Here is a 23,037-nt window from a genome sequence, read left to right as displayed (position 1 = left end):
GCTTCAAATTCCAAAAACCCAACTTCTGTAGGCTGAAAGCTGTTTTGCTTAAATCATATTATGAACTTGTACATCAGACGACTTAGTATTCTTTTGATCGTTTGGTGCAAAAGGAGAAAATAGAAAATATGATGACTGCAATCGTTTTCTTTCTTATACCAAATATTTTTTAAAAGAATTCCCCTTATTTGATTTATAAAAAGGTGTCCAAGAATAAAAAAAAATTAAAGCTGTATGTGTCGACAAATTATGACCGTTCTTGTTTCTTTGAAATATTTAATGTAATGCTACAAAGTAAATGAATTAATTTTATACGACAAACTAGAAGAGCTAATTCCAACTAAGGACAATATGGTCATACACCACCTGCACAAAATAAAATCAAAAGGAATCTCTTACCCAGTCAACAAATGCACATTCCCTTGGATTCTTGGTTAGCTTCCCCATTTCCAAAGTCAATGGAACGAACCAATTAATGCACTCAACTCTCAATTCTCTTTCTTTCACGTAGGGAAAATTCAATTCCATGACAATCAGTTAGGCATTAACTATCACAAAGTAAACCTATGAATTTCTTTTCTTCCTACCTGTAGGTTCACTAGCATCCCTTTCACAAATTTGCGTCTTAAAAGTATATTACAAATTTCATATTACAACCTCTTTCTATTGGCTGAATTATCTCAAGTTTGAAATTTGCTATATGCTACGTACTTTCTAACAAGTATTTTTCTGAAAAATGTTTTTTCCTATTTGGTTGTGAGTGGTAATATTTTTTGTAAAACATTTAAAAGATCATAAAAAATACTCCTTTCGTCCCAAAAAAATTGTCCTCTTTTGACTTGGCACAAAATTTAAGAAATAAATGAAGACTTTTGAAATTTGTGGTCCAAAATAAGTCTTAAATATTTGTGTGGATGTAAATAATCTCATCAAGTTATATTGTTTCTAAATATAGAAAGGGGACAATCTTTTTGGGACAGACTAAAAAGAAAAAGATGATAATTTTTTGGGAAAGAGAGAGTATTATCAAATCGGAAGTGTTTTCATGAAATTTTGAATGTAAAAGATAGACGGTAATATCTGAGTGTTGGTTAATTAAAGCAGCAATATGAAATTAAGAGTTGAGATCAATGCGAAGGAAACTGATTTCCACCCACAAGTTCTTCACTTTCCGGTGGAAAATGTTAGTAATAATATTTTCTAATAACCAAAAACACCCGAAAATGACTAATTTTTTCTTATAAAAGAAATAATATTCCCACCATATACCAAACACCCCCGTAGACTTTGGCACTATACATGCCAGAAAAGGGTCCTAGTGATAGCGTACTTTTCAGCATAAAGGAGCAATCAACAACTGTGGGATTGAATCTAAAGAAAAGAAAGGAAAAAAAAAAAGTAGTACCTTCTTACTCTTTTTGAAGTTTTATTTTCTTTACATTCTCACATTTCCAACTATGGAAAACATGGAGTTGGAATCTAATGATGGAACAAAATCTGTACACATAAATTTTGCTATGCCAGTTGACTCTGAACATAAAGCCACTGAATTCAGAGTGTACTCTATTTCAGCTCCTCACATGAGAGCATTTCATCTTTCTTGGATTTCCTTCTTTTCTTGTTTCGTTTCCACATTTGCTGCTCCACCCCTCCTCCCTATAATACGCGACAATCTTGATCTTACAGGTACTGACATTGGAAATGCAGGGATTGCAGCAGTTTCGGGTGCAGTTTTCGCGAGAATCGCAATGGGAACAGCTTGTGACTTGTTTGGTCCAAGACTTGCTTCATCTGCACTTATTCTTTTAACTGCACCAGCTGTTTTCTTAACTGCAATCGCCAACTCAGCGATTTCATTCGTTTTAGTTCGTTTCTTCACGGGGTTTTCGTTAGCCACTTTTGTTTCAACTCAATTCTGGATGAGCTCGATGTTCTCTGCTAAGGTCGTTGGCACGGCTAATGGTGTTGCTGGAGGCTGGGGAAATTTTGGTGGTGGTGCTACACAGCTAATTATGCCTTTGGTTTTTTCGCTAATACATAGAATTGGTGCTACGCAGTTTACTGCTTGGAGAATTACGTTTTTTATACCTGCCCTGTTTCAGGCTTTATCAGCTTATGCTGTTTTCTTTTTAGGCCAAGATATGCCTGATGGGAATTACGCAAAACTACATAAATCTGGCGAAAAGCATAAAGATAATATGTCAGATGTTTTATATCATGCGGTTACGAATTATAGAGCGTGGATCTTGACATTGACTTATGGCTATTGTTTTGGTGTTGAACTTACTGTAGACAACATAATTGCACAGTATTTTTTTGACAGGTTCCATGTGAATCTTCACACTGCTGGGATTATTGCAGCTAGTTTTGGTTTAGCAAACTTATTTTCCAGGCCTGGAGGAGGGATGTTGTCTGATATCATGGCGAAAAGGTTTGGTATGAGGGGAAGGCTTTGGACACTATGGATTGTGCAGACTTTAGGAGGCTTGTTATGTGTTCTTTTAGGGAAAGTAGAATCTTTAAGCGGTTCTATTGTTGTGATGCTTGTGTTTTCTGTGTTTTGCCAAGCTGCCTGTGGACTTACTTTCGGGGTCGTTCCATTTGTTTCAAGAAGGTATGATTTCTACCTGATTTTCGTATTACTTAAGTTTGATTTTACCTAAACTTGACAAAGGGGCCGGTTCAATCCATGACCGAACCTTTAACCTTTGAGTCCTTGCCTAGAGGCTAGGGCTAAGGCTGAGGCTGGTTCTCTTTTAAGGGGACCGGTCACAAGTCGCGCTTTTCCTTGGTGTGGGAGGAGGGGATTTGATTCGAGATCTGACCTTAACCATCAAAGGGCCAGTTCTCAATCAAAAAGGTATTATAAACAATATAAAACAGAATTTGACTTCTATTTGTACATACTGTAAAAGAATTTGCACTATCGGTCAACTAAAGGAAGCTGCCCATAATAAGTGGTCGATTTGATCCGAAACCAACACTTTAACCTTTGAGTCCTCGCCTCGAGGATGGAACCGGGCATAATTCTCTTGTAACTAGTTCCGCTGGGCGCTGGCCATAATAAGAGAAATTAGTTACCTAGCAACTAACTGTAGCTACGTACAATATCAAGTTAATTTACACAAAAAATATTTATATTGTCAGTGCATATAACTTAAATCTGATAAAGAATATATCTTCGCACTCGTTAAAAGCCTAATTCTCCCTCCTTTTTTTTTTTTTTTTTTTGGTTGCTTAAATAGATCATTGGGCATAATTTCGGGGATGACAGGAGGAGGTGGAAACTTTGGAGCAGTACTGACTCAAGTAATTTTCTTTAGAGGAACAAGATATTCGACAGAAACAGGGATTACATACATGGGTATCATGATTATATGTTGCACCCTCCCCATTTTGTTTATATACTTCCCACAATGGGGTGGAATGTTTTATGGCCCCTCATCTAAAGGCTCGACAGAGGAAGATTACTACATGAAAGAGTGGAGTTTAAATGAAAAAGAGAATGGCTTTCACCAGGCAAGCATGAAATTTGCTGGTAACAGTACAAGTGAAAGAGGTAAAAAAGTGGAATCTGCACCAACACCTATAGATGGACCTCCAAATATAGTTGTTTGATTTCAAGGATGTTGTCACTCTAGTATTGTATTTTGTCACTCTTGTATTGTATTTATTGTTCTTAATTGCACAAATTTCTGTTTAAGCTTAGTTCCCCTATGTAGAGAACTATAGCTCCATGTGTTATTTTCTATTACTTCAAGAGTTTGCATAAAGTAATTACAAGAGTACTTTGTTTCTCTCAGAATATGTACGGTCTAAATTGCTTCTGCTGTATTTTGACAACTGCGAAAACTAGAGGCATCATAATATAGCCAATAAAAGAAATTCATAATTTCCTCTCGAAATCTTTGGCTATTAAGAAATAAATTTATGTCAGTTTATTAATTTTATTGGGGAGGAGCGAGAGACCTCAACTGTGAAGGATCCGGTGAGAATCGAATGCACCAGTATAATACAGTGTAGCAACTCTACACATTGAACTACTTGCTCAAATTAATCTTCGCAGAATAGATCGGGACCCCCTGAACTTGTCATTTTTATTCAGTGTACACCTAAACTTTATGTTGGCCTACTACCCCTGTCAACTTGAAAATATGATAGGCACAACTCCCCTGGACGCTGACAACCCATGGAAGTGTGACACACGCGCTGCCACATGGATTTTTTTGTCCATGTGGCATTTTTTAAAGGATAAAATATAAAAAATTTACCTTTTTAAGTTCAGCAATTATTTAAATCATCTTTTTCGGGTCAAATCTGTTAAAAAAAAAAGAACTTGAAAATATTTTGATTATAATTTTTTTATTTGCCTAAAGATAATGATATTCTAATCAAGTTATTTTTATATATTTGGCCAGGAAAAGAAGAAAGACACAGTTAGAACAAATAATCATTGCATCTAAAAAAGAAATCAAATAAAATATTTTTACGAATTTGACCCGAAAAAGTAATGTACATTTGAAATAAATAATAATTGCATGAAAAGAAAAATACACAATATTTTTGTAGAAAATACACCATCTAAACTTCATTACTTTTGCTAAACCTTATTTTTATTTAGCTAAAATAAATAGAGTTTCAAGTTGAATCTTTCAACTAAGTTATTTAGATTTGGATCCGAAAAAAAGAAAAAAAAATACATATAAATAATCATCACATCGAAAAAGAAAAAAAAATTGGGATAAAATATGCAATGTATTTCAAGAAAAATAAAAAAGAAATACAATTGGATCAAATAAATCATTATATTGATTATGTGGCAATTAATAGTTGAAAAATACCCCATTTGGAAGCTGATTTTTCGATTTTTCACCCTTCCACGCGCCTAAAAGAGAGTTTATCCACGCTTTTTGCCACATCAGCATCTAGCGGGGTCGAAGCTATCATATTACTAAGTTCAGGGTGGTAATTAAGTCAACGCATAGTTTAGGTGTGGACTAAATAAAACATAACAAGTTCGGGGGTCCCAAGCCATTCTGCCATTAATCTTTGTAAGAATATGTGATAATATTAGTACTATATATAAGCAAAGATCTTAAACTTTTGTCGTCCTCACAACCCTAAGGGACCCACAGGAGTAAATTTGCATGATTGCGTTTGTTGGCAGTGCTCTTTAGTTTTTGCCCCTTAAATTATTGGTCTTTAATTTTTACCCTTCGCCTAAAATAATTCGAGGTTTTGGGTTCGAACCCCGACTTAGTCATAAAAATAAAAATAAAAAATCGCAAGGCGAGACTTTACAAAAAGCTCTGCCTTATCTTACCTTATGCGACAGACTTTACCTTAAGGCATCACTAAAAGTCTGCCGGAAAGTGCAGAACTTTGCCTTATAGGGCAAACTTTTAGTTATGCTTTAAGGAAAAGTTCCGCTTTATGGGGTAGACTTTTAGTTATGTTAGTATAATATCTAGGCAAAGATCTTAAACTTTTGTCGGCCTAACAACCCTATGGGGACCCGCATGAGTAAATTTGCTTGGGCAATTTGCACGATTGCCCTTTGTTGGGGGTGGTCTTTAGTGTTTACCCCTCAAATTATTGGTCTTTAATTTTTTCCCTTCTCCTAAAATAACCTGAGGTTCTGGGTTCGAACCCCGGCTTAGTCATAAAAATAAAAAAAAATCGCAAGGCAAAGCTTTGCAAAAAGTTCTGCCTTATGCGGCAAACTTTGCCTTATGGCATAACTAAAAGTCTGCCGGAGAGGGTAGAACTTTGTCTTATATGGCAAACTTTTAGTTATGCCTTAAGGAAAAATTCCGCCTTATGGGGCATACTTTTAGTTATGCCTTAACTAAAAGTCTGCCCCATAAGGCGGAAATTTTCCTTAAGACAACTCAAAAAAGTTCCGCCTTATGGGGCAGACTTTTAGTTAAGGGATAACTAAAAGTATGACACATAAGGCGGAACTTTTCCTTAAGGCATAACTAAAAGTTTGCCTTATAAGGCAAAGTCTATGCCTTAAGGAAAAGTTCTGTCGTATGAAGCATACTTTTAGTTATGCCTTTAAGGCATAACTTTTTGCAAAGCCTTGTCTTTCGATTTTTTTTTTTTTTTTGACTGAGTGGGGGTTCGAATTCAAAACCTTAGGGTATATTCAACCACCTTTTCAAGCGAACGGGCAAAACTTAAAGACTGGCAAAACTTAAAAACCAGCAATTTGAGGGGCAAAATTTAAGATCACCCCCAAAAAAAAAGAAGGGCAATGCGCGAAAAAAATGAATTTGCATTTCCCTCGTAAATTTCTCTTTCTTAAGATATTATGGGCCTTTGTTATTAGTCAACATTGATATTATTATAGTAGTAACTTTTTGTTAACCTCTTTTTGATCCATATTACATTAATTTTCACTCATTCGTCTCAAAATATTTATCACATTTCACTTTTCGAGGGTCAAATTCTATAAGTATTTGTCAATATTTTTAAAAAAGAAATTCACTATATTAATAAGAGAATTGCAATTTATAGTATTTTTCATATAATTTTCAAATATTCAAAATTTAATTTTAAAATATTGAGTTAATCTAATCCAATTTAGCTTGGAAGATTAGTCAAATTGCATTTCGAAAGACGCAACGTGACAAATATTTTGAGACGGAGGGGACATAATTTTTCCTTATATGTTCCGGTAAAGTTTAAGAAACTTTGGGCCAAACTGTCTTTTACAATTGGAGTATTTATTAGGTCTTACTAAGTTTTTTATTAAACCTCCAATATTTTGCTTTTTTTATTGAGCTCATATGTGCTTATAAAGATCTATTCTAAAATTAATTTTAGGTATAGTTTTAAAATCTTTGCTCAATTTATGTACTTTAATTATTATTTATTAATATTTTTGTAAGATCATTAGGTTAATCTACGTAAAAACTCAAAACTAAGATTATTGAAAAAAATTGTTGTTGTTAGATGATCCTAGAAGATGAAAACAAGAGATTGTATAATACAGGTGAAAATGAAATATATTATTAAAATTTTAAATGTGTTCCGGATAAACAAAAAATGAACTTGAAGCATCGCGGCATTAGACTGTCTGCTACGTGTTTAGTCTGATTCGGTAGTGTTTGGTTCAAACTCTTTATTTGTCTTAAAAGTTCATTGAGTATGTTCAAATTATTAATTTAGAACTAAGTAATTTAAATAGATTAGGATGCATAATTCATAAACTTCAAATTCTGACTCTGCATCTGATTTGAAATAAATATTTCATCAAAAATGAAAGTTAAGATGTTAAAGGAATGATATTAAAGTTTTGTTTTATATATTAAAAATATACTTATTTGAAATTTTAATTATTATATAGTAAAAATGTGTAACATAAACTACATTTCTTTGATTAAAATATCTACTTTCATTTCTTGAGTTTGGTCCCGGGCTTAATGAAACTAGTATCCACATATAAGAAACGCATTTTTTTGCGCGGATTGCCCTTCAAAGGCATTGGTCTTTAATTTTTGCCATTCGCTTAAAATCCCTTAGTTTCGGGTTCGAACCCCGCTCAGTTTTAAAAATACATAAATCGCAAAATAGAATTTGAATTCGCATACTTCAGGCAAAGTTTTAAATTGTCTCAACCGTGCCTGATTAGATAGAATTTGACTGCAAACCTTTCCTTACCGGGCAGAGTTTGACTATAAACTCTACCTCATCAGATAGAGAATGTAGAGTTTGCTGCCTTAGAAAATGATTTCTATCACAAATGTACCAACTCTTACTCTACATCATCTGCTTTACGACCACTTAAACACTGTTCTGATCCTTTTAACACTCAGAAATAGAACTCAAACGCTATCCTCCAACCATATCCTTGCCCTAGTACAAAATGATAAGCACTTTAAAATGATTTAAAACATGATAATCAAGGTAAAATATCTTCAACAAAAACTCACAGCAAACAGACCATAGTCTAGTATTACTTACAATACAATGACTAAAATTTGTCCTTTTTAAAAATGGCAGCCTCATAACCAGGTAAAAATTATAACTTTCAGTTACAAGCAACAATAAATAAATGTGCTTGTATTGCAGTTGAGTCTCTGTGTATTTTGGAGGCAAAAGTTAGGCTTTAGGCAAACCTCTGCCTTGAGGTCTAACTTTATTCGAATAGGCCTAATTTTGGCAAAACTACTCTGAGGCCTAATTTTACTACAAACGTTCGCCTTGTGATTTTTTTTTTTTTTTGGACTGAACCGGAATTCGAACCCCCAACCTCGGGGTATTAGGCGAAGGGTAAAAATTAAAGACCAGTGCCTTTGAAGGGAAATCGTGCAAATGACACCAAGAAAGAAAGATAATTTCTTTATCCTGCTTTACGTTGATAAGTCTGCTAAAGAATTTATATTTGTACAGCAGTACAGGATTGTAATGAAATATATTTGACTAGAATAAATATCTCATAAGAAATACTTAATATATACTTGTGACTCTATCTGAATTGGATACCATATCAGATGGAGTATTTTTAAGGGATCTTAACATTTTGAGGAGGCTGCTAAAACTATTTTGACTTCCATAGTTTTAACTGTTTTGTAAACGTCATTGGTGTATACTCAGTGTATAACAAGTGTATGATTGATGTATAATATGGGTGTCTTTGGTAGGGAGATTACACATTTTCAGGAAATATTTTCTAATTTTTTCATGTTTGGTTGGTCAAAATTTTTTAAAAAACGTTTCTTTAGAAAAACAAGTTCCTTAAAAATGAGGAAAATAACTTCTTAAGTAAAAGTAGAGAATAAAGGTTTCTTAATCGGTCCACACTGATTGTCTCCTCCTCACCCTCTAACACACCCGCACCTCTTACCCCACCTACCAAATCTTATAGTGTCACGATCCAATCTGGAGGGTCATGATGGGCACCCTGGCCCTACCTGTCGAGCGCCGCTAAATATGTTTTTCTATCATGATCATAAGCAAGAGTGGACCTCGGGGTCACCAGATGAAAATCTGCTAAATCATATAAGAGATGTGCTAAAAAAAATAAAAAAGAATGAGCCCAAGAAGACATACTACTCAGCTATGTTGGACAAAACTATGCAAGCCGACAAGGCTGTAATGAAATACTATACAACAAAACTTAGGCCGAAGGGCCATACAACGTATAACTAATCCATGATTGTCTACAAGCCTCTATTGGAGTATCTGACATAATAAGGTCGGGACAGGGCCCCCCCCCCCCCCCCCCCCCCGTCCCCATATGTACATAAAAGAATAATGTTCCAAAGCACAGCAGCAACTCCGGAATAAGAGGAGTGCTCCAATATCAGCTGAACAACAGCCTATAGTGGCGGATCGTCAATTTGTCTACCTGTACCTGCGGGCATGAAACATAGCGCCCCTAGGAAAGGGACGTCAGTACGGACAAAGTATTGAGTATGTAAGACATGAAAGTAACATGAAATAGATATAAGAGAACATAGGATGAAATGAGTACAACCTGTATGTCTGAACTGCCTCTGTGGGCCAATGATATACATAAATACTATGCATGCATGTATAAGGGTCAATGATATGCATGCATGCATATATATATATATATGTATGCATGTATGTATGTATGCGTATATAACACATGTCAAACCTCTGTGGGCATCCCATCATATCATATCGACCTCTGTGGGCACCATCATCATCCTCATTATTATGTGACTAGCTGATCAGGTGGTAATGCGTATATAACGCTGTCACCTTCCGCATACCCCATACATATATATAATACATAATATACACGTATATAACGCCTGAGGGGTCATAGGCCTGTGTGTGTATACACGCGTATATATATATATGTGTGTGTGTGCGCGCGCGTGCGTGCGCGCGTGCGTGCGTGCGTGCGTGCGTGTGTGCGTGTGTGCGTGTGCGTGTGAAATGCAATGCAAGAATGTGATAAGAGTACATCCTGAGTCTGTCGGAGTGACGGAAAGTCGTGACACCTCCGAACATCATTATGAGATAGCATTTCCATTAACATGCGACTCTATGAATCTTACTGAATTTGAAGAAAGACATACTGAACATCCTTACTAGAACATGAATCAACATGGAACATCCCTAGCTACTAAGAATAGATCTCATTATGGAGTAACGTTACGTTCACGTTACGTTCATAAGGATCATGCTAAAAAGAAGGAAAGTTAGCCTTAACATACCTCAAATCGTCCAATTAATCCAACAACAAGCTTATCAGAACTAGAGCGCCAATCCTATAACAAACTAATACATATACAACTTAGGTGGCGCTAGTATATCACGTATATCAATGATAACTCGATTCTAAAGTGAAACGGGCAGCATTTCCCCTATTTCTTAATCATCATCACAAAGTCCACAACCAACAATTAACATAACAACCTCACATGATTTGTTTTTAAACTCATATTCACAACATTTAAAGATATACAATTGAGTAGCCCGATATACGCTTGTATACAACACTTTCTTCTTCCAAATACACCAAATATAACAACCTCAAGACATTCTCAACATTAACTATAATCCCCAATAACAAGATTTTTCTCAAAACACACTATCAATCATGACTCAAGTTAAATTACAACTCAAAAATAACATCAAGTTCATGTTTGAACCTTTCCTCCAATTTCTTTCTCTCAAACCTTAGCATAACTACCACATAAACTCATAAACATGGAAATAAGATGAAATCTTACCTCAAGAACTCAAGAACACTTCAATTCCAAGATCACTTCAATTCCAAGACCACTTCACCTTGAAGTATCCTCCAAAGCTTCTACAAGAGGAAGAGACAAGGTTCAACAAGATTTTGAAAACCTTAGGCACTTGATTCTCACTTTGATCTTTGATTTTTGCTTGAGGGAGTGATTGAATATGATGGGAGAGGTTTCTAGAGCTTTTATGAACTTGGGTTTGGGTTAAAATGACCTAAGAAAGAGGGGAGGTCGTAATATATAAAAACAGAAAAATCCACCACCATAGACATATGGTCCTTATAAAATTATACGACCAATATACTGGCCGTATAATTTTATACGGACCGTATAATGGTCCGTATTTCTCAACCCAAAATCTACCTTCTCTGTTAAAATTTCAAATCCTTAAATATGGCTAGTATTTCAAGATATGGTCCGTATCCCAAAAATACGATCCGTATAAAATAATTTCAGAACGAAACTTGTCGAAACGTATTGTCTTCAATTCACTTATTCTCTAATCCTTCTATAACTTACCAAATATTAACCTAATCCCTTTTAAACATAAGATAGGCATGTCCAACCTCGTATAACCTCGGAGACAGCCCCGGTGTCCAAGACGATGGCAACTAACATATGACGAATCTCAACATATAAAACTACGAGGTGTAACATATAGTATATATTATGTAAAGTAAGCATTTGAATTTGGTTTCGTTCTAAATGCAGAGACATTATATACTTTCGCGTTGGCATATGAAGACATGAAATACTTGGGAATGTTTCTGCTTGCAGTATCTTAGTTTCAAAATCAACTGCAGAATGGCTAGATTTAACTTAGAGATGAATAATAGCAACTTCCAAATAGTCACATATATTTAAGAAAGTATTGCTTGATAAAAATGAAATTTATGTTTTGCAACTTATTGGGCAGCAAGTGGTAATCATTCAGAAATTCCAATATATTCAATTATTCGAGAAAACAAGTATCTGGACTCTTGCTCAAAAAGTCATTAAATGTTTCATGACAAATCAACATTTAATCGAACACTTATTTCTTGTGAAAACCTTCAACAGGATATATCCTCAACTGAGGCTCCTCCTCCATCTTCTGTTTGCACACCTGAATGAAACGTACACTGAAGAAATGGATCCCTTTACTCACACTGTGATACTGAACGATATATCAAACACTTCAAAGACTGATTGCAGTACTCTTCCCTATGAGCAATTAAAGGAACTGAACCACTAGTGAAACTTCATGTCTTAGCACTCAGATTCAAAGATATAGCAGATAACCTGCTACAGGTATAAGAGAAGGTAACCAACATAAGTAAAAGATAAACATATAATGGTGTAAAGACAAATAAATGAGTGGAAAAGTAGTTAGATGTTCACGGCCAAAGCGTACTAGATAAGAGTTAAGAAGATGGTTTTCTAGCCAAATCTGGAGGCTGTATAGTATATGTGAACGAATCATTTGCCATGTCTTCATGTTGCATTGTTTGAATTTCCAGGGCTGAATTGGAAACAGACCAACCACACTTGTTTACTTCAATGCTTTTAAGAATTATAGCATAACCAAAAGGAGAAGGGATTTCCTCCAGCTGCTTACAGTTGGTTAAAACCAAACGTTCAAGCTTAGGAAAAGCTATTGAGAATGATAATTTATGAATTGATATCAATCTACAAACTCCATTGAAGGAGCTTCGTGGAGAAGCAACAATGGTGAAGTTCTGTTTAGAGAGAGAAAAAAAGCAGAGGAGGATTGAGAACGAAATATGCAAATGAAAATTGAATTCATTAATCTGTACTGTGCACTACATATACACGATTGAAGTGGAGGAAAAGAAAAATATCTAAGTATCTACCTAACTATCTCTAACAACCTCTAACTAACTCCAACAAACTTTTCCCTAAATTATAATCATGCCACTGATACACTTAACTTACTAACTAAGCTAATGTTATGCTAAATTCTAAAACTAATCTCAACACCCCCCTCAAGTTGGAAGGGAGGAATCCACAGCCAACTTGTGCAGGATGGAGAAGTGCTTGACTCCAGTCAAGGCTTTTGTGATAATATCTGCCAGTCGACTTGTGGTTGAGACATGTGTAAAGTGATCAGTCCTTTATGCAGTTTGTTGCGAACAAAATGAAAATCAACCTTGATATGTTTGGTCCTCTCATGGAAAACTGGATTCTTTGTTGTATTCACAGCAGTTGACTATCACAATACACTAATATAGGTAGTTTGCAAGGAACACTGAGTTTTTCTAGCAATCTTTCCATCCAAACTAATTCTCCAACAAATTTTCTAATAGCTCTATATTCAGCTTCAGCTGAGGACAAAGAGATGGTGGTTTTGTTCTTGGATTTCCAGCTAATAGCACAGTCACCTAGTAGCACAAGGTAACCACTTACAGATTTTCTGAAGTCTAGACAAGTTGCCCAATATGAATCACATTATGTTGAGATGAAGTAGTCAAGTTTGTTGGATAAAAATATTCCCAAAGTTGGATCATTGAATAAATATTTGAGCACATGAAAAACAGCTTTCAAATGAGGTTCCCTAGGTGTATGAATTCCCAAAAGATGTTGCACACTATATGTAATATCTAGCCTGGTGTTAGTGAGAAAATTGAGTTTCCCAACTAACTTCCTATAGTAGGAAGGATCAGAGAGAAGAACACCTTCTGTTCATTTGAGTTTAACTGTGCAGCCAAAAGGAGAAGAAATAGGTGAGTAAGTCATGCAATCAAATTCTTTGAGAAGATCAGTGGTGAATTTTCTCTGAGAAATGAGAACACATCAGGTTTGTATAAGATTTCTAGGCCCACGAAGTAGTGAAGTTTCCCAAGGTCCTTGATATTGAATTTGTGGAGTAGAAAAGACTTGAGAGAATGTATTTCAGTCACATCTGTCCCAGTCATGATCACATCATCCACATAGATTGCCACAAACAAAGTTGATGCCCCATTTTTTTTTGTAGAAAAGTGAATAATCAATAGCAGAGTGTGTGTAGCCTCTAGAGCATAATGAATCAACCAGTTTATCATACCATTGTTTACTTGCTTGTTTCAAACCATAAAGGGACTTTCTTAATTTGTAAACAAGGCCCCTTTCAGCAAGTTCAAGTCCTTTAGGTGCTTCCATATACACCTCTTCATGAAGATCACCATGAAGAAATGTATTATTGACATCCAATTGAAACAAATCCTACCCTTTTTTGACAGCCAAACTAATCAATGTTCTAACACTAGTCATCTTTACTACAGGGCAAAATGTTTCAATGCGATTCTCTTGTTGTGTGTAACCCTTTACTACTAATCTGGCCTTGAACCTTTCCACACTTCCATCTGCTCAATGCTTGATTTTGTACACCTATTTGCATTCTATAACTGTCTTACCTGCAGGCAAAGTAACTAGATCCCATGTGTGATTAACATATAAGGCTTCAAATTCTTGTGTCATGGCTGTTTGCCAGGCAGGATTCAGGGCTGCTTTTTCATATGAAGAGGGTTCAAAGTCATGAGAAATATTTCTAACTAACTGCTGACTACTGGAATCTAGGGTGGTGAAAGCTACATGGTGATTGTTAGTGAAGAGAGCATGCAGGGGTGAAGCTGGCGAACCAGAATAGGCAATGTGGGGTAAAGGTAAAGTTGATTAGGGTTGGAGATTGGTAAGTTGTAGTTGTATTCCTTGAGATAACCAGGTGTAATGGGAACTCTTGAGGATCTTCTAGCTTGAGGTGAAACATATTGTACAATTTCTTCTGGTGGTGGTTCTACAAGAGGTTCAATTGGAGCTTGATCAGGATGAAAATTAGGACTTACAGGATTAGAAGGGTTGATGGGATGGAGAAATTCAGTTGAAGGTTTATCTGTACAGATAATTGGTGTCTGTGGATATGAAGTGTGGTTACTTGAACCAGGTGAGTCAATATCATTAGTGAAAATATTATTCATATTCAGGAATGACTCTACTATGAAGATATTTGATGCGGCATTGAAATTTTCAGATTTATGCATCAACAAGTTAATGACAGACTCAAAACTAGAACTAGCAGGGGCAATAGCAAAAGGAAATATGTTTTCATGAAAAAGAACATCCCTGGAAATATTTATTTTCTTGTTAGCCAAGTCTAGTACTTTGTACCCCTTTGTGTCATAGAGGTATCATACAAAAATGTGAGGTGTAGCTCTTGCTTCAAATTTATTTATGTGTGTCTTAATAGCATTAGGAAAGCATAAACAACCAAAAGCTCTTAGATGTGCATAGGTGGGTTTCTTATGCTAAAGTAACTCAAAAGGGCATCTATTGTTGAGTATGGTGGATGGCAGTCTTTTTATAATGTATGTTGTTTTTTGAATGCATTCTGCCTAGTATTTCAAGGGCAATCTAGATTGATATAGTAATGCCCTAGAAGTCTCAAAAAGGTATTTGTGTTTCCTTTCCACCACACCATTTTGTTGTGGTGTATAGGAACATTGTTACGGTTCACTTTTATGCGGGTGCATAAAATCTACTGAGAACTTGTGGACTTTATTCGGGTTTTATGTTTTTTACAGTCGCTACCTAATTTCATAAAGAAAATTAGAAAAACTAGGTAAAAAGAGTTTATTCAAACAAAGAAAAATCCTTTAGAACCAGGGTTCGAGGTAAGGGTTTTGGTGATCTCCTAGGGATAGGTTTTAATCACCCTAGTGTTAAGGATCCGTAGAATACAGTTGACCTACGAGCTTCAATGTGTGATTAATGTGATTATTTGCTATAACATTTCTTTCTTGCAAAACTTGTCATGCTAATCATAAATTTCACTTTTTGGCAAAAATATCCTTTAAGGAAAAAAGTGAGGTTTCCTTTTTGAAAAATGTATAAGGAGGTTAAATTCACTTCATTTCCTGACCAAAACACACTTAAGATTTTCTCTTAAGTAGAATTTCTACTAATTTGGTCCAATGTTGTGATTCAGTCCTTATAGTTTTTGAATATATATAAGGAAATAAATGGAGTATATCTCCTCTATAAGAATAATATAGGTTTGTGTAAACATAAGGAAAGAAAAAGAGTTTGCTTATTATTTCTTAGTCCATTGAAGCTCAATATTCAACCACATACTACTCCAAATCCATCTTAGTCCCAAATTAAGGTTCAAGTGTTTTTCCCTTTATTTTTGTGCCTTGTGGGCTTTTGGCCCAAATATTTTTGAAAAATTCCTTAAATCCAAATGAGTTTAAAAAGGTCCATTTTTATTTGTCCAAAATCTGAGTTTTGTTTCAAATTGCACCAAAATTAGTCCAAGTCTTTTTATAAAACTTAAAAATATTTTCAGTCCAAATTATTTAGGGCCCGAAGGAAAAGTGGCCCGTTTTCTGATTTTTTTAAGTGGGCTTGTTGTAACAACCTGTTTGGTCATTATAGTACTTTTGACATTGGTCATTATAGTGCTTTTGACCCTTTTACCCCAGTTGACCCGTTCTCGAGCCCTATTAGTACGATTTTGACCCTCGAGGACAGGTGACACAGTTCCCGAGGTCATTGTTGGCACCTAATTTTTGACCTCCCGTAATTTATTTCAACCATTCAGAGTCCCCGAATAACAAATAAATGAGCTGAGCATTTTGAAAGCCTTAAATGATTTTATAAATTGTCCAGATCAATATTTCGTTCCCTTAAATTAACAAAAGGGATTTTCATGCATCATAAAATTTATTTAGAGATTAATGAGTATTTTCATGATATTTTGTTAAATTTAATTAAAAAGAAAAAGAGAGAGAGAGAGGAAGGTTCTCATTTATTTAATTATTTAAAATTATCAAAATTTTGCAAATACCTCATTCTTTTTATTTTTTATTTTTTATCTATGAAAGTTTGAATAATTTAAATAATTTAAGTAATTGACTATATAACCTTTTAAACTTCTGATTTTTATATAATCTGCATGATTTGCCAAAAATAGGCATAATTGCCCAAAATGCTTCAATTAGGTTAATTAATTATTTAAGTGATAATTATTTCAAAGTTGATCCTTTTATATAAATATATGGTTTACCTTGGCCAGAATTAATTTAATCAGCTCATAATTTAAAGAAATTAGAGTTATTTTGCAAAATCAGCCTGTTAACATTTTATTTGAAATAATAGGTTTAATTTAATTTCAAAAATTGTTAAAATGGCCATAATTTAAATATTCATGCTAGGATAAAGTTAATTAAGGCCATTTTAGTCCCATTAACATTTTGGCCGACTTTTTAAAATTAGTTTAATAAGCAATTACAGCCTAATTTTTCTTATAATTAAAACTTCTTCAATTTTAATATTTTTCTAATTATTCATTTTTATGTACTAGATATACATATATGTATATATATATATATATATATATATATATATATATATATATATACAAGGTATATACATAAATCCATAGGGCATTTTAAATTATTTCAGAACTTGGACCGAGTCCAGTCCAAGACTAGAACCCGGCCCAATTCGTCTAGTGAATAATAGGTATACCCCATCCCCTTTATTTCATTTTCATTTTTTAAAAAAGCATCTCTCCCTACTTGCTTCTCTCGCTCTCTCTCTCTCTCTTTCCTTTCTCATGAAAAACACTGGTAGCCGCCTTTGATTCCCTCGCCTCTCTCATGCCAAAAATGGCATATTTACAGAGGTATGATGACACGCACAGCTTTTGAATGCTCGTTGTGGTGAAAATATAAAAAAGTTCACTCGATTTCATGATTTCTTTTACTCGAATATGGTATAAATTCTTTGTTTACTCTTTATTTTCAGATTTTAGTCAAAGTCGTCATTATCTTTTGCTTTAAAGTTTATTTGGCTTGCATTTTTACTATTGATTCGTGATTGTTGGGTCTGATCGATCCAAGAAGGGTCAGATCTGACCATATGTTGGCTGTGCCTTAGATCTAGGTCGTTGATTTGTTGCTTACTGAGTTTGATTGTGAAAAAGGGGGTTTTATCCCACATCGTTGTTGCTAGTTTCAGTTGAACTTTTGGAGTTCTATAAATAGAACCCCAACCCTCGTACAAAAGTTTGAAAAAGGACAAAAAAAAATAGTAGACAGGAAATAGAAAAAAAATTGAAAGTAAAGGAGTTGGAAATCTCGATTAAAAAAAAAAGACATCTTAGTAAAAAGATTTTTTTAAAAAAAAACCCTTGACTGAAATAGCTGAGTTGTTGAAGTTTTGGAAGCACAAAGACTCCCAAATTCATTCTTTTCCTGGTTGCACATATAAAAGGTAACTCCTTAATCATTTTCTTTGTTATTTAGTGTTTTACCTAGTCTAAGTATATTTATGTTAGTTAAGTTAGCTTATGGTTTGGTGTTTGTTCATAGTGGTTTCCATTTCCTAAAAGAGCTGCTTTAGTTGGTTCTGTGCTTAAACTTGTGGTCTATGTAAGGTAAAACAGTAGGAGCAAAGTGAATGTTGCATTGAAATCCATTTAAGAAAATAGACTGTTTGAACCTCCTATTGGTTTATTTGTTACTCCGTATATTGCGGGTCAGTTTAGAATCAAATCGGAGTCGATCAAACCTTTTGAGGTGTCTACTCTCGTTGGTGAATCAGTAATAGCTAGCCGAGTATATAGAAACTGCATAGTTGTGATTTTTGACCGTCGTACTATGATTGACTTGCATGAGCTAAAATGGTAGATTTTGATGTATTATAGGCATAGATTGGTTGGCTTCTTGCTATGCCAATGTTGATTGTAGAATAAAAATGGTTCGTTTCCAATTTCCGGGAGAACCAGTTTTAGAATGGAAAGGGAATACTGCGTCACCAAAACGTAGGTTTATTTCCTGTCTAAAGGCAAGGAAAAATGATTACAAAAGGGTGCATTTATCACCTAGTGCGAGTTCGAGATGTAGAAGCTGAGTGGCCGACTCTTCAGTCAGTTCCCGTAGTAAATGAATTTCCGGATGTGTTCCCGGAAGAGCTTCTAGGCCTTCCTCCTGAGCGGGAGATTGACTTTGCTATCGATGTGTTACCAGGCACTAAACCTATATCTATTCCTCCTTATAGAATGGCTCCCGCAGAATTGAAAGAGTTGAAGGAGCAATTGAAAGACTTGCTTGAGAAAGGCTTTATTAGCCCTAGTTCATCCCCGTGGGGAGCACCCGTATTGTTTGTCCGAAAGAAAGATGGCTCCTTGAGAATGTGCATTGACTATCGGCAATTTAATAAGGTGACGATTAAGAACAAATATCCTCTTCCGAGGATTGATGACTTATTTGATCAATTACAAGGTGCCAAATGGTTTTCCAAGATAGATTTGAGGTCCGGGTATCATCAAGTGAGAGTTAGGGAGAAAGATATCCCTAAGACAGCCTTCAGAACAAGATATGGCCATTTTGAGTTCCGGGTAATGTCATTTGGGCTAACTAATGCACCGACAGTATTTATGGATTTGGTGAATAATGTGTTCAGGCCTTTCCTAGATCTATTTGTGATTGTATTCATCGACGATATCATGGTGTATTCTAGATCCGAGGTAGAACATACGGATCATTTGCGTACTATCCTTAGAGTTCTTCAAACTCAAGATTTATTCGCCAAATTTTCTAAATGTGAGTTTTGGTTGAACTCAGTGACATTTTTGGGGCACATTGTTGGAGCCGATGGTATTCGGGTAGATAGCCAAAAGATTGAGGCCGTGAAGACTTGGCCAAGGCCCACAATTCCTACGGGGGTTCGTAGCTTTCTGGGTTTAGCAGGTTATTACAGGAGATTTGTAGAAGGCTTTTCTTCTATTTCTGCACCACTCACAACGCTGACCCAGAAATCAGCAAAGTTTCAGTGGACATATACTTGTGAACGTAGTTTCCAAGAGTTAAACGATAGATTGACTTCTGCCCCCGTCCTGACACTTCCAGAGGGATTGGAAGGTTCTGTTGTTTATTGCGATGCTTCAGGCATTGGGCTAGGCTGTGTGTTGATGCAACATGGTAAGGTGATTGCGTATGCTTCAAGGCAATTACGAAAACATGAGAAATATTATCCAACCCATGATCTAGAATTGGCTGCAGTAATTCATGCATTAAAGATGTGGAGACATTATTTATATGGTGTCCATGTGGACATTTATACAGATCATAAGAGCCTTCAGTATATCTTCAAGCGGAAAGAGTTTAATTTGCGGCAATGACGATGGTTGGAATTGCTAACCATTGATTATGATGTTGATATCCTATATCACCCTGGAAAGACAAATGTTGTGGCTGATGCTCTTTGTCACGACCCAAACCAATGGGCCGTAACAAGTGCCCGACCACTACTGGCCAATCACTCCTGTGCTTGCATTTACTTCTCACTGACTATCCTGGGCCCATATACAATCTGTAATTGAGCTGTACTGTCTCCCGAGCAATCAACATAAGAAACACTGCACCGGGAACTCACGGCCAACACATACATATGAATGTAAACACTAAGAGTAACAGCGTGAGCCGATTTGGCTGCTACATATATAGTGTACAACAAAATAAGTGCCTACAAGGCTGTATAACAACACGACTAAATATCACTGTCTATAGACCTCTATAGAATACAGACTGTAGAAAGGACAGGACAAGGCCCTGCTACACCCATATATGTACGTAACCGAATAGCATACCAAAAGGGGAGTAGCTCCGGATCAATGGAGCGTACCGACTGCCGTTGAGGGGAGGTCCTGCTGCTGTGAACCGTTCGACTGGCTACCTGATCCTGCGGGCATGAATGCAGCGTCCAGAAGAAGGGACGTCAGTACGAGTAATGTACCGAGTATGTAAGGCATGAACGATAATATAATAAGGGATACAAGTAAGGATAATAATAGAATGGAAATATAGAGCATATCGTAAGATAAAAGAGTAACCTGTACATATGAGTGCCTTTTAGGCGGGTACCATGCATGCTTAGTGCTGCGGAACGTGCAACCCGATCCACATATATACATATATACATGTATCCATACTAATGCTTCCTTTGAAAAATATTTCTTGTTCATGTATACAGAAAATAGAACATATCATATTGCCGAGGCGTCGGCTCCGATCCATTTAGCCACATATATCCCGCGTCCGGGCATCCCGTGTCCGGGATGATATCATGTCATATAATACCAACTGATCAGGTGGTTACACGTATATAACTCTCTTGCCCTTTTTCCCATATTCCCCATATACATATACATATATCATATAAGCATCATGCATGAGAGCCCAAGGAAAGTTATGTCTCTATCGGAGTGACGTAAGGTCGGTAACCTCCGATTATATTATGGAATAATCATCATGGCTTTGTCTCACCTTGAAGGAACAATTATTATAAGGTGAGACTATCAATGAAGAATTAAGAGAACATAGAATAAGATCATAAATCTCATAAGGCGTCAATTCATATACTTTGGAATCTTTAGAAAATAGAGTCATTATCAAGGAATAAAATTAAGAATCAAGAAATAGCTCAACATTCTTATATCGTCATTGAAATCGTAAACTTGGAACCTTTAAACATGAAATCGTTCTCATCATAGTCATCATAGAAAAATATTCTCATCTTTGGCATCATTGTCATCATGATAAAAATGTGTCCATCATTGTTGTCATAAGAGCTTACAAAATCACAAACCTCTAGTTTGGAAAAATACGGGCATTCTGGAAAACATTTACGGGTTATGAGGAAGGAAATCATGCCTTGGAATCATAGACTTTTAACTTTTGATAACAAGGAAGATATGGAAACATTTATGAAATTATAACATAGGAATCATGCCTTTGAAAGAAAGGGACGAGCCTTAACATACCTTTCGGTCGCCTTAGTCGTTCAACGCTTATCCTTCCAAGATCGTTAATCTACATATAAACCATTCATACTATTATTAGGCTCAATGTTATACGCTCATCTTAAGCCTTCAATTTTAATTCCGTTTATAATCTGCCGAAATTCGGCCAGCACCTCCCCTGTTTATATGCCTAACCCGAAATCACAATCCAACAACCAACAACAACAACAAAAATAACAAAATAAATAACATCATTTCCAACACCAATATGTACCATAAAACAGCCCACACGCTGTTTTTCAACTTCCATAACTAACAAACTTACTACACGATTGTTTAGCGACTTTATCTTTGTAAATAAGCCTTAAATAATACCAAAAGAGAAAGATTCATACCTTATTCTTGTTAAAACAGAGATATCTTCAATATCTACCTTGAATCCACCGCAAAACCATACTAGAATCACATCCATGCGTGTTTTTCCGAGCTTCGATTAATACTCCGTCACTTGAAAATTGCTTACTTTTTGTTTCCCTCTTTCTCTCTTCAAACATCTGGAATTTTCCAGCAAAATCTGGTGAAAAAAAGGGGTTCCTACCCTCTTTATAAGGGTCAAATTCGGGTCGGGTTCACTGTAGCATTTTACTGTAGTAGCACTGTAGCAGCTCGGTTACTGTAGCGGTACTGTAGCACGCATTTCTGCTCTGTCAGCTGAACTTGTAACGTCCATAATTCTCTACTCCGTTGTCCTATCGAAGAGCCGTTTGTTGTGTTGGAAACTAGACTCGACGAACTTCATTTTAGGATTTTGTTTCACTTTAAAACACTTCATATGCGTCCCCCAAGTTGGACCAAATGTTTCACACAAAACATTACCCATCCTTTCTCCGAAGTCGTACTACTTCATTTCTTCCACTCATTTCCTTATAAAACCTTCCGGTATATCTTATATACATCCTTCAGTTATTAAATATACTTAATAATGCTTGCTCCTTATATTCCAAAGTGGTTTTACTTAACCCTAACTCAACGTATAGAAACTACGGGGTGTAACACTCTTAGCCGTAGATCTATGGGAAGTTTGTGTGATGTACGACCAGAGAAAAGAGAAATGGCTCGTGAGCTCCAACAGTTAGCTAGTTTGGGAGTTCGAGTAGTGGACTCAGGTAGCAGGTGAACTACCATTCAGAATTTAACAGTCTCATCGCTAGAAGTAGAAGTGAAAGAGCGACAATACGAAGATCCCATGCTAATGCATTACAGAGATACACTCCCTCAGAAGGAGGAGTCATCATTTGAGATTGCAGGAGACGGAGTTCTCCGATGCCGAGGCAGAGTATGTGTTCCTGACGTGGCAGATTTATGCCATCAAATATTAAGAGAAGCTCATTGTTCCCGTTATTCTGTCCACCCCGGAGCAACGAAAATGCACCGTGATCTTAAAACTATCTATTGGTGGAATGGGATGAAGAAAGATATAGCGGAATTTGTAGCTCAATGTCCCAACTGTCAACAAGTGAA

At 35.8% G+C, this 23,037-nt stretch overlaps 1 protein-coding gene across 2 annotated transcripts; it reads left to right on the top strand.

Annotated features, from left to right (window-relative positions):
- The first annotated feature begins 1,269 nt into the window (after nucleotides 1-1,269).
- On the top strand, nucleotides 1,270-3,788 carry LOC132641115 (high affinity nitrate transporter 2.5). 2 transcript variants are annotated; one of them, XM_060358000.1, is made up of 3 exons: nucleotides 1,270-1,398; nucleotides 1,708-2,614; nucleotides 3,246-3,788. In XM_060358000.1, exons 2-3 carry the CDS (start codon nucleotides 1,749-1,751, stop codon nucleotides 3,616-3,618), a joined length of 1,239 nt encoding a protein of 412 aa, XP_060213983.1. In that variant the 5' UTR covers nucleotides 1,270-1,398; nucleotides 1,708-1,748; the 3' UTR covers nucleotides 3,619-3,788. The 2 variants fall into 2 exon arrangements, with proteins under 2 accessions (XP_060213983.1, XP_060213982.1); XM_060357999.1 differs by having other exon boundaries at nucleotides 1,270-2,614.
- Nucleotides 3,789-23,037: the final 19,249 nt, after the last annotated feature.

Source organism: Lycium barbarum, chromosome 5 (genome assembly GCF_019175385.1).
Source record: "Lycium barbarum isolate Lr01 chromosome 5, ASM1917538v2, whole genome shotgun sequence".
In the NCBI taxonomy this organism is placed as follows: Eukaryota; Viridiplantae; Streptophyta; class Magnoliopsida; order Solanales; family Solanaceae; genus Lycium; species Lycium barbarum.
Note: the sequence above shows the minus strand (reverse complement) of the source record. Positions and strands in the feature narration are given on the sequence as shown.

Bases quoted from the DNA above. Each gene is read 5' to 3' on its own strand.
- LOC132641115 (XM_060357999.1), top strand. From the start codon at position 1,458: ATGGAAAACATGGAGTTGGAATCTAATGATGGAACAAAATCTGTACAC. The intron at 2,615-3,245 runs GTATGATTTCTA...TTGCTTAAATAG, and splicing joins GTTCCATTTGTTTCAAGAAG to ATCATTGGGCATAATTTCGG.